This window comes from Panicum virgatum, chromosome 7N (assembly GCF_016808335.1).
Source record: "Panicum virgatum strain AP13 chromosome 7N, P.virgatum_v5, whole genome shotgun sequence".
Taxonomy (NCBI): Eukaryota; Viridiplantae; Streptophyta; class Magnoliopsida; order Poales; family Poaceae; genus Panicum; species Panicum virgatum.
The window spans coordinates 22,909,223-22,928,176 of NC_053151.1; the positions used below are offsets into that span (position 1 = coordinate 22,909,223).

The 18,954-nt window shown below is 44.8% G+C and overlaps 1 protein-coding gene across 1 annotated transcript; it reads left to right on the forward strand.

Annotated features, from left to right (window-relative positions):
* The first annotated feature begins 1,024 nt into the window (after positions 1–1,024).
* Positions 1,025–18,400, forward strand: LOC120681888 (protein MICRORCHIDIA 7-like). Its single transcript, XM_039963547.1, has 20 exons — positions 1,025–1,446; positions 1,944–2,021; positions 2,143–2,177; positions 2,260–2,350; positions 3,257–3,349; positions 3,439–3,523; positions 4,171–4,246; positions 4,522–4,647; positions 5,489–5,587; positions 5,669–5,770; positions 7,294–7,452; positions 7,540–7,635; positions 8,197–8,248; positions 8,334–8,445; positions 8,781–8,854; positions 10,061–10,383; positions 16,131–16,228; positions 16,836–16,911; positions 17,734–17,856; positions 17,968–18,400. The coding sequence occupies exons 1-20, from the start codon at positions 1,050–1,052 to the stop codon at positions 18,034–18,036; spliced, it is 2,364 nt and encodes a 787-aa protein (XP_039819481.1). The 5' UTR covers positions 1,025–1,049; the 3' UTR covers positions 18,037–18,400.
* The last annotated feature ends 554 nt before the right edge of the window (positions 18,401–18,954 follow it).

The following is an 18,954-nucleotide window of genomic DNA, read 5'->3' on the forward strand; positions in this document are numbered from 1 at the left end:
GCATCCACCCGCCCGAGCTCCACTCCGCTCGAACCGACCGCCGCATCCACGCCCGAGCTCCTCCCTCTGCGCCATGGATTCGCGCGGCGGCGGGGCGGACGGGGTCCTGACGCCTCCTCCCCAGCCGAGGGATCAGCGCTGCGGAGGCGAGCGTGACGATGACTGAGTCTGCGGCCGACGACAGCAGTCGGCCCGCCGCCTCGGCGGGGACCACCAGCTCGCCGAGCCGCCCTGGCCACGGCCACTGCGCGCGCGGGGGCGAGGGGAGGGCGAGCGAGCGGCTGTGCAAGGGAGGACCATCAGAAGCCACCGCCGTGAGGCCCGTTCGCGCCCTTGCTCCGCCGCCGGAGCAGCCTCGAGCACCGCACCACCGGGCCTCGCGCATCGCCGTCGGAGCCACCTCGAGCTGCTGGAGACGGAGCCTCACTCCTCCAGGCCGCGCCGAATCGAGCCGCCCCACCGCAAGCTCCGCGTCGGACCCGCCACCGCGCTTTGCCGCTCGCGCTGCCACCGCTCCCGCCGCCGTGCCACTGCTGCTCGCCTCAGTACCACTACGGGCCGCCGGTCGACGGAGATGGAGGCTGCGCCTCGCCTCGCCGCGCACCGCCATCCACAGAGGCAGCCGGGGCCGCGAGGAGGCGACTACGAGATCCCGTCGTCGTCGTCGCCGACGAGGAGCCGGGCCGTCGCGGCAGGCGCCAGCATGGAGATGGGGATAGCTAGCGGAGAATGGGTGCTGTTGTTGGAGACGAATAGAATATGCATTCTCTCGACTTCACTGGGCATGACCCAAACCCCAAAAATGGGTCTTGCGTTTGCCTACTCGTCTCCAAAGGCGCTTTCCAGACTCTCAGTGCACCTACGCGTCTACAAACTGACATGTAGGCCCGTGGGCAGGACCCACATGTCGGTGAATGCACGCACATCCGATACCGACCGATAGGCCTTCTGTACGGCGTCCTGGAGCGCGTGCCGGTGCCAAATACAAACCCGTGGGCAAGGAGAGGAAAAGGAAAATTGCAATAAAAAAGAGGGCAAGAAATTTACAGATGGATACCTCGAACTTCTCGAGATCGCTCATGAGCCCACCGGTGGTGAAAACCGAGGCGGCGGAGGACCGCGGCCCCCTGCCCCGGGCGCCGGCGGCGGCCGCGGCGGGGGGCACCAGTGGGATGCCCAGCGCGGCACCGGCGGCGGTGATCGATCTTAGCAGCAGCGACTCCGATTCCGACGGCGAGGGCGGCAAGAGGGCGCGGGGCGCGGGAGGGGACGGTTCGGCGGGGAAGCGGGCTAGGGTTTCGGCGGCCATCGCCGTGCCCCGCGGGTTCCTCGAGCCGATCCCGCCGCCGCGGCCGGTGGTTCCGGCAGCGTGCGCGACGAAGCAGTTCTGGAAGGCCGGGGACTACGACGGGAAGCCGATCGGGGATGGGGTGCCGCAGCCGTCAGGTACTATCTGATAGACTGATACTAAACCCTTATGCATTCACCCCCTTTCGTGGGATTAGTGTAATAGTGTTCCTCTTAAGAATCCGAGGGCGGTTCTTTAATCCAGAAAATCATTCGATCCGATGTCTTCAAATATTTGCAACATTACTGCTTTCTTAATTTGCTTCTGAACGGCAATGAGTGGGGAAAGAAATAATGGCCTTGTATCTAGAGCTTTGCAATGGATTTATTACTTTTAATGACAATGCAGAATGAGTATTGACCTCGCTAGTCATGTGTGGGGAATCCCAGGTCGGATCATAAGTCTCCAAATGCAAAGTATAGAATGATTTGTGGCTGCTGATTTTTCTGATATTAGATTTCCATGGTGAAATGCAATGATTCACTTGTATTGAATGGCGTGCACTATCATTGCTGTTGTTTGTTATTTGTCTGTGTGATGTTTCTAGTTGTCTTTCAATGGATATATTTGTGTTCTCACCAATTTCTCGTTTCAGCATCTGGAATGGATCATGTTCGGGTGCATCCTAGATTTCTGCACTCAAATGCAACAAGTCACAAGTGGGCTCTAGGGGGTATGGTCTGCCTCTTCATTTCGCCTTATTCCTATCTTATAACATGCTGAATCAGAGTCCAGACATACCACTCAGCTGTGTATTGCTATATTATTTGGTTAACATGTGTATGATATTGCAGCTTTGGCTGAGCTGCTGGACAATTCTCTTGATGAGGTTAGGTTAAATAGAAATATCAGTTGTTCTTCTTTTTATCACCGAATCCTTTTACGGTTATTGAGTATCTGTTCTTTTGAAGGTCGTAAATGGAGCTACCTATGTGAACATAGACATGTTAGAGAACAGTAAAGACAGTGACAAAGACAAGTCCAGAATGCTTCTTGTTGAAGGTGCATAACTTTGTTATATCTTGCATTAAGTTGCATTGTTGACATATATGTCGCTGAGATGATTATTTCTGTTGGCTTGAGAAGTAACAATTTTGTCACCTGTAACAAGTAACAGAATAAACATGCCTCTTTCTAAGTTCTTTTCATGGTAGTACTGAATAAAAACTATGCTAAAAAAGAACCGAGTATCAACTTATATGTTGATATAACAGATAAGTGTAATTTAAAAGTTGAGCATATTGCATCAGACTGTACTGATCTTTTATATTTTTGGATTTTAGTTCATATTAGCAGAGTGCTCATATTCCAATGCATTTAAATAAACAATCATCACAAGGTCATATGAATATCATGTGTCTCAATGATTTCATCCTAAGCAAAGGTATCCTCCATTAGACAATAGACATGCATATGTGTGCTTAAACCAATCTGCAAAATCATCCAATGTGGAGGTGGTAGATCCTACTACCAATTATCTACTACCAAAGACAGATCCTATCCTTTGAATTTGGCAGATCTCTTGACTTGTCTTGTTGTATTGATTTCACATGTTGATGTGGAGTCAGCTATACAATATTTCGTACCTCACGTGTTAGAAGTGTACATTGAATGCTATTCGAGATTTTCCCTACTTACCAATTAAGTAGCAATAAGCTAAATTTAGCACATAAAGCGTTTATACTTCTGCAGAACACTGTAATCGGCATTTTCTTGAATGAACTCACTATAAATAACAATCAGCATTGCTATTTTTGAACCTGTATGCAATAGATATTAGATTGGCACATAGGAAGTCTACAATACAATTATACAACTATCAGAAGATATGAGTACAATAGTGGAGCCACTGATAGCATTCAGGTAACCATGCTATAACTGATGTTTTTCTTGCTAATTACTGTGAAGATGATGGTGGTGGCATGGACCCCGATAAAATGAGGCAGTGCATGTCCTTGGGTTATTCTGCTAAGAGCAAAATTGCTGGTACTATTGGGCAATGTAAGTTTTGAAGAATAAGTTGTCATAAACCCATAAAATATTTGGTTGAAGTTTGATGCATTCAATGTCCTTAATTTGCTGCCTTGTAGATGGTAATGGTTTCAAGACAAGTACGATGAGGCTTGGTGCTGATGTTTTAGTTTTCTCCCGTAGTCGTGGAAAATCAGGCAAAAGGTTCTGGCCCAGATTTATCTGACTTGCAATGTAGCAACATATACCTGAAGATGCCTGTTCTCACGATTATTGTGTATTTAGACAAAATAGGAGACACAAATCACTTCTTTTTGTTTGGTTTATATGATCTTTCTTTGTGGATGGTATATATAATCTTGATAGCACAGAAATATACCTGTTTAAATTAGCTGTCTGTTCAAGATTTATACTCTCCTAGTGAAACAATATGGTGGATTTTACTATCCCAAATAGCAATGTTTTTGGAGAACTTTCCAGCTCCAATGACTAACACATTGCAATTAGAAGCAACTTAGATTGGCTATGTAAAAATGGCATCAGTATTTCAGTACTTAATTTTACAAACACATGATAAGAAGCAGTGGTAAGTGAGAGTCAAAGACAACACATAGTGAGGAAAGGACGGGGTACTTTGTAGTTGGAAGAATATGTTGACTGCATTCGTATGGCGGCTTGTGTTAAATGGTTGGGATTTTAGCAAACAACTTGTGGTTCTTTTCCTTTTCAATGTAATTATTCATACTTATTTTTATTTTTATTTCCTTGGACTTGTGTTTTTATACCTTGACACATTTAGCGTTGTCAACAAACTGACACCTTTTTACTTATTACTTCTGGTTGACACGAAGGCCTACTCAAAGCATTGGCATGCTATCTTATACATTTCTTAGGAGCACTGGCAAAGAGGACATAATTGTTCCAATGGTAGTTTCTGTCCCGTCATGAATTTCTTAATTCTTGAATTATTTATCATATGTTCTGAAAAATCACTGTATTAGTTGTCTTCTGAACAGAATATATATTTTTGACAGACATAGGTTGTTATTCGATTATTATTTTCTGTGAAGAATAATTTGCTGGACATTCAGTATGTTGTATCTAGAAGTTGGCAGGCAGTCCTTTTATTTTGAGGCACACAATCAGCTTCTTGACCTTAAAGAGACCACCACAACCTGACATATCTTATTGCGCACTTTCAGATTGATTATGAATATAAACAAGGTTGGGAAAGAATGGTCCGAACTACATTTGATGATTGGAATACAAGCTTACGAACTATCATTACATGGTCTCCATATTCAACTGAAGCAGAATTACTTGAACAGGTATAGTTGAGGACATGTGCAATCATGCTGTGCAGTTTCTCAAGGCTTTTCTTTTCCTAGTGCTTGCTTTGGAGAAAAAAACGTTGTCTATCTAACTTTGTTCGATGAAGTACTACAGCGATTGCTTGTTTGCACAATGATATTTATGAGTATTTGTCCTCATTCATGGTCAAATAATAGAAAAATATTGAAAACCAAGGTTCGTATGGCGTCGCCTAGATGACTAGTATATGTAGCGTGCCTAGTTACACCTTGTCACCTACACCCAAGTTGCCATAGGATGCCATAGTGCTTTAAGAACCTTATAGCAAACTATAAGTGTGCTTGCTGCAAGTCAAAAGTAGTGGATTCGTGATGTACATAGGCTGTGGAATCGTATTTAGAGAAAATGTGTCTTTGACAAAGGTTAGATGGCCCTGAACTCAAGTAGAGTGACCATGCCAACGCCCGGCAGCAGCACCACAAGGGCAGTGATAAAAGGCCTAACCCTAATATATTGATATTCTTCTTTCTTGATTAATTACGATATAATCCCATACTTATATAGCTGGGTGACTTGGCTTCTAAGAAACCAACCTCTAGAGTTAAAGTACCAACTCAACCTTATCTTATCTCTAATTAATAAATCTAATCCTAGGGCCATGGTCAATTGCACCAAGCAGTGCACAGTAGACGCATATGAACAGTGCGCCTGCCCTAGAATGGGTGATGCTGTTCTGTCAGTCTGATTTCTGTAGTGCCACGATCCATCAAATTTTCATCCTCTAAATGTTAATTGTATGTATCTTATTTTACTTTTAGAATGCACTACATCTTATAGTATTCCAAATGGCTACTGCAGTTTAGTCTAATGAAAGAACAAGGGACGCGTATTATTATTTACAATCTTTGGGAGGATGACCAAGGGGACTTGGAGCTTGATTTTGATGCTGATGTACATGTAAGTTCCAGTGTCCAAAGGCTGTACAACATTCTAATTAAGCGGCTCCCTTGTGATTTCTAGTGATGTCTGACATGGCAGGATATTCAACTCAGAGGTGGTAACCGTGATGAGAAAAATATCGAGATGGCAAAGCAGTTCCCAAACTCCAAGCATTACCTCACATACAGGCATTCCTTGAGGGTAAGTTGGATGTATGCGGACAGTATTTGTTAGTAAATTGATGAAGTCATGTATGTAATTGATGTCTGGTAGTCATAACCTCATCACCTTTTGCTATTAATCACGAAAGTGTCTTAAGTTTAGATTTATCTTATGTAGATTTGTTTTCATGGAAAATTGTTCTTTACTGCATCCCCCCTTTATTTTACTGATTTAGCAGTGACTTGGACAGTTCAGTTCTTTTTTTTTAGAAGTGGACAGTTCTGTTCTGATCAAATGAAACTGAACATAAATGCTCTGCTCATGTTTCTGGTGTGTGTGTGAACTATGAATACCTAGTGCTTCTGCCCAAATTAATGCGTTGATAATTTCTTCCTTCTATGGCATCTTGTAAATAAGAAGACTTAGGAATTAGGATGATGTGCATGTCATTTTATGTTCAGGTATTCTGCCCAAATTTATTGAGGTGTTCAGGTATGTTCGCGAAGGTGACAAGGCAGCATGCGGTTCCCAATCACCATCATACTGCCTAGGGCATAAAGCATGTTCGTGTTAGGGCCAGACATGGCAACAAATTTAGTCAGCACTTAGTACCACTGCATATGACGATGCTTAACTATCTGTTTATTTCACCAAGGGAGTAGCTTAATGTTGTCATAAGCACAATAATTCACTATCTATTGTCAGCATCTCTGTAGCACCAGTAAATCAAAGCAAATAAAAATCAGAGCAGAAAAATGAATGCAGAGGAATGACAGAATGCGTATGCACGCAAATTTCGTATGAGGGAAGGGCAAACACAGATTTGAGTGCAGAGGCAGAGGAGTTGAGCATGAGGATGAGGCTGAGCACTGCAGAAGTGAGGCTTGGAGCAGTTTAGGAAGACTTGCAGTCTCTCTCTTTAACCCTTTCGTTCCCCCTCTCGTACTCTTAATATAATAAAATTTTGGTCCCCCCTTTCCGTTGCTTCCTACTTTTCCTTCCTTTTTTACATTCATGCTCCTGCCTGGCATCTGGAACTGCCTTTGCCCTGAGGCCATGCCTTAGCACACCGTACTGATGCAGTTGCCCATGGTTGATACCATATGCATCCAAGGCAAGTCAGGGGCATGGCAAGAGACCATGGGCACCTAATTGATCTTTAATATCCACTCTGGGCATAAAAGAATTAAACATAACTAAAATATCAGTATTATTGCACGCCCACGAACATGAATATATGCATTTGCATTTGATCAATTTGAAAAAAAAAATCTCTTAGTACTGCGGATTGCTTAGAAGTAGCATCTCTTGAATCTGTGCAGTTTTATCCAGGATATAGTATCACAGTAGCCCCTTTGGTTTGCGGATCAACATTGTTTTCAGGATATTTAGAGATGGTTTAAGTGCAATCCTCACAATCCAGAACTATTTTCCTTCTTTGCATTCTCCTTGGTTGAAAAATCATATTTTTCTGCATGTTATTTAAAAGAATGTTAGTTTCAGTTCTAATGGGTGTTGCATTTAGATATGCTTGCTAAGAATGGCTCGTAAAACTTTTGCAGAGTTACGCATCAATTTTGTATCTTCGACTTCCAAATTACTTCCAAATGATTTTACGTGGAAAAGAGATTGAACACCATAATATTGTGACTGATATGATGCTGAAAAAAGAGGTTACATACAGGCCAGTTGCACCTAACGGACATCCAAAGGATTCAAATGTAAACATCTATGACTTGAAAACCTTTTTTCTTAATGCTGATTATGTATTGGTGCTGATTATGACTTGAAGATCTTCTTTTGTCCAGATGGTAGCTGATGTTACAATTGGGTTTGTAAAAGATGCAAAACATCATATTGATGTTCAAGGATTTAATGTATACCACCAGAACCGTTTGATAAAGGTATTATTTTTCTTTTGTAGTTCTGCTTCCATTATAATTTATAATTATTGATTTACCACTGCTTTGGTATGTTTTTGATGTATCAATGGTTAATGATGCTAGTAGAACACATACTTTGTTAGTTATCAGTATTTTGTAAATTAAAAAATTCCTTCAGTACACTTAATAAATCTCCCTTCTGTAACTGTATGCCTTTGCTTCATAACCCAAATGCTCCATCTTTTTGGCCATTTTCCTAATTAATAATTAATAATTAATACTAAAAGGGCGGGCCTGGTGCAGCGGTTGAGCCTACCGTCTGTAACCGGAAGGTCCTGGATTCGAGCCCCACTCTCTGCATATTTGTGCGGGAAAGGCTTGTCGCTTAAAACAACCCTTCCCCAGACCCCGTGCAGTGCGGGAAGCCTATGGCACTGGGAACGCCCTTTTAGTATCTACTTCCAATAGTATAGTCATTGGTTGGCCTCATTCAGTTGTGTTTACCTGTATTCTGTTTCTTTCATACTTCTTGGTAGTACTTCACATGATGTTTATCAATTAGCTAACATGAGTGTTTTTTAGCCTTTCTGGAGAGTATGGACTGCTGCTGGAAGTGGTGGCCGTGGTGTCATAGGTAGGTCCTCTTCCTTGCTCTGGTTTCTATAGTCTTCTATGTATATTGAGTTCAAAATTTTAGTAATGATCAATTTACACTGCAGGTGTACTTGAGGCAAACTTCATAGAGCCAGCTCATGATAAGCAGGACTTTGAGCGCACAACACTTCTGCAAAGACTTGAAACACGATTAGTTCAAATGCAGAAGGATTACTGGTATGTTTTGTAACTGATGTTTTTCGTTCATCTTGAGGCCATTTGGCATAATAATATATATTGGTAGTAAGGGGACGTTTAGATGAACGCTTGAGTCCGCCCAGCTAGAATGCACTGGCCATGTCCTCGGGAGGTCGTTTTGGTTAATGCCAACTATTGGGCTGCCTGAACCAGCTCTGGCTTTGCTAGCTGTTTTCTGGTCAAACCACAGTCAAACTAGCTACGGCGAAGTAGGGGTGTGATTCCAAACATGCCCTAACATCCTGTTGGCATACCAAGTTGTATATGAAGTGTCAGTCTAATTCTCAACATTCATCATTATTTCTTTCTGATAGGTCCGGGAATGCTCATCGAATAGGATATGCTCAACTGCGACCTGGCAGAAACTCTGAGGCAGGAGAGGAGGAAGGTAATATCAGGATAATGCTGGATTGACTATGCTGTGACTTGTTGAGAGCATTTTAGCTTACTAACTCTCTGCATACTTAATTGCTATTCCCTCCATTCCAAATTATAGGTCTTTTCTAGAAACATAGCATTTGCTATGCACCTAAGTACAAGTTATGTCTAGAAAAAAAAACTCGACCTGAGAGGGGAAAGCCGGCCCTCGAGCATTATGTAAGAAGAAAACCTCTCACGCAGACCCATAAACCCCCAAACCCCTGCTCCACCCTTACACAGGGACACAGGGGTGCCGTAACCTATACCGTAACCCATGTGAGATCAGTCCGGGGTGGGCCGGGACCTATTTCAGGCTGAGGTTAAAAAATACACGTTATGTTTAGAAAAGCCAAAATGACCTATAGTTTGGAATGGAGGGAGTAGAAAGGTAATTTATAACTTGTTGACTGCCATCGCTTTAGAGTGACTAGAAACAGAGAGCTACTTGTCTTGGGCCTCTAAACTTTTAGCTTTTTTCTGCTTCCTTTTTTGGGTGCAAATACATTGGTCCTCTTTTGGTTCCTCAACTTTCATGTCTTGTTTTATTTTGGTCCTATCAATCAAGAAGTTGTTAGATCTGCAGACTTTTTGCCACTTACAAATGGGCTCAGACCTACCCGTTTGTGACAAACAGCTCTGTTGGACCAGGGGAGGTATAGCTACCAAATAAGCTCCCATCGAATGTTTTGAAAAGAAACAGTTGTCCAAACATAAACTATAAAATTGCGCCTTTAAAATATAATAACATAGTACCAGTCGTGCCAAAAGAATAGGCATGAAATAGAGATACCACTCCAAAGTATTAGTGCCTACTTGGCGAAATATTCGAAAGTTGCAAGAGTTTTCCGGATAAGTGAAACAATAACTATTCTTGTAAAGCAACAAATAATTAAAATAACAACAAAACCCTTAGTCCTGATTCCCAAGCAAGTTGAGTATGCTATCTGTGGACTATTGTAATCAGAACTATTTTTTCTTCTTTCAACGAATTATGTTTGCCATTTTTTTAGAGTTTGCGTTAATGGTTCTTCTATTCATGCATTATCAGCAAAATCCAAAAACAACCTCTATAGCAATATGTTTTGTATGTCATCTCTGTTGTTTTTATTTGAATTTGTTTTACATATGCGCAAGGTACCGCAAGCATGCCAATTATCTCTTCTATTTTGGACAGAAAATTTTCCAGAAAACACCGCAAGTGCACAACCATCACCCTATCATTCTGGGAAAGGTTACACACATTCAAAACATTTCCAGAATAGTAAAAAGAGTGGGAAAGCAGTCACATCATTTGGTATCCAGCAGAGAGCTGAGAAGTCTGCAAGGGCTAAACGATCTGCTAAGTCAATACTACATGGGCTACCAGATAGCGACAGCAGTGATTCTGAGTTTGTGGGCACTCCATCTTCGAAGTTTCAAAATGGAAGTATTGGTTTGACAACACCATCCAGTGGACTAACCGAAAGAGACAGGTTCAGAACTAAATCACAATCGATGGTAATTTCCTTCTGTTAATGTTCAATTATACTTAACTACATGCTTAACTTCCCATTTACAAATGATAACTGGGGCCGTGCTGTGCTTCTAGAGCATTATGTTTTATGCAGCTTTCAAGAGTCGTTTATATCGTACTAGCATAGTGCCCATGCGTTGCTACGGGTAATGTAAATTTTACCTAGACCTATATGAGACCATCAATTTTGTGCTCTTTCACTCCGAGTACAAGCCGTGCCGTGACTGCGCGAGCTATTGATTGTCAGGGTTCTGATTGGGATTTGAATTGATTTGTTTGGGTTCCAATTAGGATTTCAATTGATTTATTCATGTTCCGATTGACGGACTGTGGAATCATTGCTTGCTTTAGAAATAGTAGATAGATTAAGCATGGAAGCTTCTTACCCCTGTTTGCCATAATAACCTGTATCCTTCTGTCTTTGCTTTCTGTTGATACACTCTGTGGTCTTCACTTTTTAGCATTACTATAGCTTGGTTTAGGTGAAATGCTAGTTTTCTTTGAGTTTGGTAATATAAACTGCACAGTGATTCTATACTGATTCTGTGGAGTGATTCTCCAAAATGAACTGAGGAGCTAGGAGCTGAAATAAGTAGTTTCTCCTAATTCACTTCTCACACTAGATCTGTTTTTCATAAAGTTAATCTTAGAGAATCTTAGAGAATCACTTTAAGCTAGGGAATCGCTTCTCTCAGAGAATCAGCTCCCATAGAGAATCAGAATCAGGTGGAGCTCTACCAAACTGGCCCTTAAATTTGGGGTGGTCCGTATTGTTTTCTTGCTGAATCGCACATGATAACGCTACTATTCTTTCCATAAGAGGTCATAGAAAATTTCTGGAACATGTGGCAGTCCTCCGATGGAATTAATAGAGGGAATATCACACAATATGATTGATGTATTCCATGATGGTGTACATAGTACATATGTAGGCAATGGTCCCGTAATTAGTCAGGCTTATAGAAACAAACTACCTGGAGATAATCACGGAGACTTGCCTTGCGTGATGAGCACGGAGATCATGGCAGGTATGCCAGATCAGATCCTAGAGATCACGGTAGCAGCCAGTAAAGGCGCACCAGATCAGATCCTATTTGCTAACACCCCCCCGCAGTCGGAACGTCGGCCGGAACGACATTCAGACTGGACTGGAACTCAACGAACACCGAAGGTGGCAGGCCTTTGGTGAAGACGTCGGTGAACTGGGATGTTGTAGGTACATGCAGAACACTGACATCTCCAGTAGAGACACGCTCACGGACGAAGTGAAGATCGATCTCCACATGCTTCATGCGTTGATGTTGAACCGGGTTTGAAGACAAGTATACAGCACTCACGTTGTCGCAGTAGACAAGGGTGCTGCGGGTGAGGGGCTAATGGAGCTCATGAAGAAGTTGGCGGATCCAACAAGCTTCGGCGACGCCATTAGCGATGGCCCTGTACTCAGCCTCAGCGCTTGAACGAGATACTGTGTTCTGGCGCTTGGACGACCATGAGACCAAATTGTCGCCCAGGAATACAACGTAGCTGGAGGTTGACTTGCGAGTATCTGGGCAGCCGGCCTAATCGGCATCGGAGTATACAACTAGTTCAGAGGAGGAGGGGCTGCAGCGACGAAGGAGAAGACCGTGGTCCAAGGTGCTGCGCAGGTAACGCAAGATGCGCTTCACAGCAGACAAGTGGGGCTCCCGAGGGTCGTGCATATGCAGACACACCTGTTGAACTGCATAGGCGATGTCAGGCCGAGTGAAAGTCATATACTGTAAAGCTCCAGTAAGGCTGCAGTACTGAGTTGCATCTGAAACCGGCTGTCCAGTATCCGCGGACACCTTGGCACTGGTGTCGACAGGTGGGATGCATGGCTTGGCATCTGATAACCCGGCACACTGGAGGACATCAAGAATGTACTGCTGTTGAGACATGAATAGTCCATCAGGGCGGCGCTGAACTGAAATTCCCAAAAAATGATGAAGAGGGCCTAAGTCTTTCATGGCGAACTACTGCAGAACACTAATGATCTGACGGAGTAGAGGATTGCTGGATGCAGTGAGCACAATATCATCAACATATAGCAGCAAGTAAACTGTGTCTGATCCGTGCTTGTAGACGAAGAGGGATGTATCTGAGTGAAACCCAAAGACAGTAAGTGAGATGCAAACCGACTGTACCATGCCCGAGGCGCCTGCTTCAAGCCATAGAGGGACTTGTTGAGGCAGCAGACAAAGTCTGGATGCTGAGGATTGACGAAGCCACACGGTTGGGAGCAGTATACTGTCTCCAATAGAGTGCCGTGGAGAAAGGCATTCTTGACGTCCAACTGATGAACAAGCCAATCCTTGGAGAGAGCAAGCGAGAGGACGGTCCAGACTGTAGCAGGCTTCACAACCGGGCTGAAGGTTTCATCTTAATCGACGCCAAGACGCTGTGTGAATCCGCGAAGGACCCAGCGTGCCTTGTAGCGATCCAAGGAGCCATTTGCCTGGAACTTGTGACAAAAGATCCATTTGCCGATGACGATGTTGGCACCGGGAGGACGAGGAACAAGTTCCCAGGTGTTGTTGCCGAGCAGAGCGGAGTACTCATCCTCCATGGCCGCTCGCCAGTGAAGATCAGCCAGTGCACTCCAAAAGCTCTTGGGAACCGGGGAGAGCTGCACAGGGGGCACAGAGTGAAGACCAGCGTAGGGCTGGCGGAAGCCATGCTTCCCTCTGGTAGTCATGGCATGTCGACGCAGGTGCCATGGTCGCAGGAGAAGCCCAGGCCGCACATGGCGTGCGAGGTAGAGCCGAGGCTGCTGCTGAAGATGTGGAACCTGCAAGTTGGGGAGTAGGAGGTCCGATGGGACACCTGTACCTTGAACTCATTAAGGAACTCAAAATCATTAGAAGGCGGCGGCGTGGAGCGCTCGGCAAAGGGAAAGGAGGCCTCGTCGAAAACCACATGACGTGATATGTGGATTCGGTTGGAGACGAGGTCGAGACACCGGTAACCCTTGTGATTGGACGAATACCCAAGGAGGACACAGCGAGCCGAGCACGGTGAGAGCTTATGGCGTGCAATGGCTGAAAGGTTAGGATAGCACGCGCAACCGAACACCCGCAGGTGCGTGTAGTCGGGATGGGTACCGAATAGGGCAAAGTGGGGGGTGCCAGACTCGAGGGTTTTGGTGGGGAGATGATTGAGAAGGTAGGTGGCGGTGTGGAGCCCCTCGACCCAATACCTTCGAGGAAGGCCGACATGTAGTAGGAGGCAGCAAATGATGTTGTTTGTGGAACGGATCATGCGTTCTGCCTTGCCGTTTTGGGAGGAGGTGTAGGGGCATGACATGCGAAGGAGCACACCGTGGGTAAGAAAGAAAGCTCGCGTGGATGAGTTGTCAAACTCGCGGCCATTGTCGCACTGGATACTCTTGACGGTGTAGCCGAACTGAGTATGCACATAGGAAAAGAAGTTAGCCAAAGTACTATATGTTTCGGATTTCAAACGAAGGGGGAAGGTCCACAGGTGATGTGAACAATCATCCAAAATTTTGAGATAATACTTGTAGTTGGACACACTTACAACGGGTGATGTTCAAAGATCACAATGAATTAAATCAAAATTTGCAGTGGCACGAGACGAGGAATTAGAAGAAGGCAAACGATGGCGACCCAATTGACATGTGTGGCAAACAGACTCACAATGGCTCCTAATACATGAAATGCTAGAAGTATTGTTGAGTCTGGAGATAACATCGTAGCCGGGATGGCCAAGACGGCGGTGCCAGAGGTCGGTGGCGGCGGCAGGAGTGGTGGCGACAAGAGCAGATGGTGCAGGCATGTGAGTCGCCGTAGGATGCAGAGAATAAAGGGCCCCCGAACTATTGCACCTGACGATCACGTTCCTAGAATGAAGATCCTTCACAGGGAGGCCAAGGGGGTCAAATTCAATGGAACAGTTATTATCTTTGGTAAACTGTCTGACAGAAATGAGATTCTTAATAATGTGTGGAGCAACGAGAACATTATTAAGATATAAAGGACGTGATATGACAGTATGACTGGTGGTAGTAACAGGAAGAATGGACCCATTGCCAACAATGATTGATGAAGGATATGTGGAACGTGGAGGACGGAATAGGAAAATGTTACCGGTGTCGGGTGTCAGATGGTTCGAGGCGCCAGAGTCCATGACCCATTCAGTAGGGGTGGGAGGCTGCTGAAGGGTCATGGTGTTGAAGGAGCTGGCCAGCGACTGTTGGTCCCAAGAGCCGCCCCAGCGACTCCAGGAGGTCGAGGAGGTCGGGGCAGGTGCCGGCTGTTGCTGCTGCGGCGCCGGCGTCAGCAGTGGAAACTGCAGCGGGAGCTGCTGTTGCGGCAGCTGCATGGCGGTGGGGAGGCTGGGGTAGCCGGGGAAGCCGACGAAGCCTGGTGACGTGGACGGGGCACCGGCAGCAAGGAACGCATGCTGTTGCTGTGCGCCTTGAGGCTGCTGGTGCTGCGACGAGGGGCCTCCCTTCTGTTGTTGTGGACCGGGCCACATTATCTTGGTGCCTGTCCAGGGGTTGTAGAAGGAGGGCCAAGGTGTGCCGCCCTTGTTCCCAGTCTTGCGCCGGTTCTTGTTTTTGGAGGTGCCGGCCTTGGTGGTGGAGCTAGAGACCGCTGGCGAGGGTACAACAGCGGCTGGCGCACCCGACTTGGTCGCTGTGGCATCCAAGGTCATGGCAGTAGACGGCGAGGGACGGGTCTTGTTGATGGTGAGCTCTTCGAGAATGAGGTCATTGCGGACCTCGTCGAACGTCGAGAGCGGTCGGGAGCGCTTGAGGAGAGCCGCCATGTGATTGTACTGTTCGTCCAGGAAGTAGCGCTCCAGGGCAAGGAGCACCAGATCACGCCAGCGCTTGCGTTCGAGGGCGGCGAGGGCCGTCCGGACGCGTTCCCGAGCGTCGGCGGCGCCTTCTCCGCGGCCGCGGCGGCGTCTGCGAGGGCCTGACATTCGGCGGCAGCCTGCTTCTCTGCAAGTTCGGCGGCTTCGCAATCCTTGGCGGACTCTGTGTTCTGGACGAACGCGGCGGCAGAGGGATCCAGCGGGTCACTGGGGGCAGGTGGAGGCGCCATGAACGGCGGCGGTGGATGGGTGGAGCGGAAGCGAGAGGTCACAGGATGTGACAGTCTCTTGATACCATGATAGAGGGAATATCACGCAATATGATTGATGTATTCCATGATGGTGTACACAGTACATATGTAGGCAATGGTCCCGTGATTAGCCAGACTTATAGAGACAAACTACCTGGAGATAATCACGGAGACTTGCCTTGCGTGGTGAGCCACGCAGATCACGGCAGGTGTGCCAGATCAGATCCTAGAGGAGATCACGGTAGCAGCCAGTAAAGGCGCACCAGATCAGATCCTATTTGCTAACAGGAATAGTTGCCATATCATATTTCTATTGGACTAAATATGGATTTATGCCCTATATGCCATGTGAGTTAATGGGTTGCAGGTACATTGCTTTCATCATTTAATACTGTTGCACTCCTACATAGCCTGCTTGATGTAAGACTTATTTGTTGTTAACCGCTGATAAATTCAGCATGCTTTCAAATTTTGCTTGTGGTACCACATTGCTACTTGCCTGTTTTAGACTTCAAATTTTGCATGTGGTACTACATTGCTACTTGCCTGTTTTAGACTTGTTGAATATCTTGTCAAAGCATCATAATTTTATCTGTTTGATATTTACTACCCAGGACCCAAATGGAACGAGTAATGGAGGTCTGCATGCTATTGATGAGTATGAGACTGTTATCAATAAATTAAGGGATGAAAACTCATCACTAAAGGAAAGGTAAATATCACCAGGATCCAGCTTCTATTTTTCTTGTTACGATTGGGCAACCATTATAGTTAATATGTTGATGACAGTGGGATTTAATTGAAGTCCAATGCATCAGATTGATCACATTGTCACAGTCTCACCATACTTCATGTTGTCCAGATGTTGAGAGAACGATTTCAAAATTTAGCAACAAGTTTGTGTAATTGTGTTAAGGGACCCCTTGCTCAAATAGGATAGGTACTAAGAGTCGTGTATAAGAGATTTTGATGGTCCACATGACATTCAGTAATTGAGACTTCAAACTGGCGCTTTCGAGGAAAAAACTTCAAACTGACAATTCATTTGTATTATCTACCACTGGTCCACTTGATCTCTTAATTAGGACTTAGGAGAGGGATGTACTTTATAAAAAAAATGATTAGGGCAATGAGATAGTTGCTTTAACGTTGTGATGCATACCTAAAAGCGCCTTTTAGAGGAGGATCTAAGATTTTCACCCAAGTAAACAAATTTTACGCTTCTGGAACTACTAAATGAGCATGCTTGCAATGTGTTAACAATATTCTAGTTTATCTAGCTGCAGTAAGGTGGCTTGTTAATGATGTTCTTTCCTCAGATTATCAGCTGTGGAAGAATCGATGACACAAGAGCTTGTGATGGAGCGTGACAAGATTAAGTCTCTGACAGAGAGGGTATGCACTTCTGTCTTTTCTGCTTGACCTAAAAAACAAGTCGGCCCACTCTATTGCAGTGAATTCGGGTCTAGTTTTCTTGTGATTATAGTTTTGTTGCCTGTTAGTGTCTGGACATTTTCTAGACCCCCCTTCCAATATGTAGGTCGTTTTAGTTGTCCTGATTCAGACTCACCTAGCATTGACCAAGTTTATAGGATCTAAAATTAGATGAACTAACAACAGCAATGCTATTCTACATCTAAGGTGTAGTGGTTATTCTACACCCAACGTTCAAATTATTGACCAAATGACCAGAAGTTACTGAATTAAATTGCTGTAAGACTATCAGTAATTGGGCGCAGTAGTTATTACTGAATTTGTTCAGTAATTCGTTAGGTGTAGCGACACCTAGGGTGTGGAATAGCACATGGAACAATAGATAATTCATGGTGGATTTAATGAAACTGATCTGGTGCAGTAGATGTTAGTGCTTTTTCTATAAACTTGGTCAAAATTTGAGAAGTTCGACTTAACAAAACTAAAATGATCTTACATTTTGGAAAGGAGTACCACTGAATTCTGTGTTTATATGCCTCACACTAATGTGCTTGCTAACCTTAGATTTCTCATCCATGTTACAAATTCATTGTTTTTGGTTTGCTCAGTAAAATAACAGTATATCTCTTTTTATGATACCTAAATCCATGCCATGACTGGTGACTGCTTTCTGCACGTACGAGCATTCATGTTTATCATATCCCTGACTTTGGTTCATAAGAATAGATTGTGCTCCTGGGATAAATATATGCTTGCCTCTTTTCTGTTCCCTTTATCTTCCAGGTGGAGGATTTGCAGCGACAACTCGAGTCTGCAACCAAGGAACAAGAAGCATTGATTGACATCTTCTCAGAAGAAAGAAATCGTCGGGACCAAGAAGAGGAGAGCCTGAGGAAGAAGCTGAAGGTGAGTGTGAACAAACTGTGACAGCAGTTTCTTTTGTGGCACGTCGCAGCACCGCATGACCCTTTTCTTTATTGTTGCTCCAAACGTTTCGTTCGACTTCCTCTTTGGCAGGACGCATCTGCCACCATACAGGACTTGCTGGAGCAACTGAACGCCGCCAGGAAAGGCCGCAAAGTTTGAGGGAATAAACTAGTAGCATTGCCACCCTTTTACCAACCAGGGCAAGCTTCAGTTTTTGCATATATACCGGCCTGAGGCATAATAGTTAGTTGCCTCAGCAACTAGACAAATTGAACCCGTCATAGCATGCTGTAGGGTAGGGTTTTACTCCATGTTTAGCTCACTCCTAGCTTGTTTAGAGTTGAGGCTCAGCAGCATCATCGTCGTGCCCCAGATGGTTTGGATCATCTTGTGTCGTGTACAGCCAAGTAGTACTGTAGTAGTAACAACTAAAGGAAATATATTGGTGTATCGGCAGTCGGCTGTTACCTATTTACCTTGCAGGAAACCCTTGCTTAATTTTCTCATTTCATTCTGTTAATAATCATTCATGTGCTGTCTCTGTTTACTGGCTTATTTCGGTCTTGCACGGTTGTACCAGCAATTGGCAATGGTTGGTTGGTTACACCTCACGGAGAAGTGCACATAAGGTAGATAATGCCGCTTAGATAATGTCGAAATTCGTAGTTTACGCTAAGATATGAAGGTGGGTGAATTACGTTTCGCTAGGAACTCATTTCTCAAGCCTGTAGCTGCATGAACGTGCTTTGCCTAGCATATAACAGGAGCATCTTGCATCTTCAACAAATTACTCACATCCCTCTCCTTACTACCAAAAAGTTGATGGTTTTGTAATTGGAGGTGTCTCAGCGGATTACCAATTCAATCCTCGTTACCTGGTAATCATCAAAACATACCTTTCGATCCCCATTACCTGTTAATCACCAAAACCCTCTGTAGACCCCGTTTTTTGGAAACCTGTCAAAAGATCGCCAGGGTGAGCAAGATGGGCCGAAGGAGGATCGCGATCGATGGAGTGGAATTGGGCTGGCGAGCCGCGTATGTAAGTTACGTGTCAAGTCTAGTTTGTTTTAGAAA

Coding starts and splice junctions, on each gene's coding strand:
- LOC120681888 (XM_039963547.1), top strand. CDS start 1,050: ATGGATACCTCGAACTTCTCGAGATCGCTCATGAGCCCACCGGTGGTG. Junction 2,022..2,142: donor TCACAAGTGGGCTCTAGGGG/GTATGGTCTGCC, acceptor ATGATATTGCAG/CTTTGGCTGAGCTGCTGGAC. Junction 3,350..3,438: donor TGCTGGTACTATTGGGCAAT/GTAAGTTTTGAA, acceptor GCTGCCTTGTAG/ATGGTAATGGTTTCAAGACA.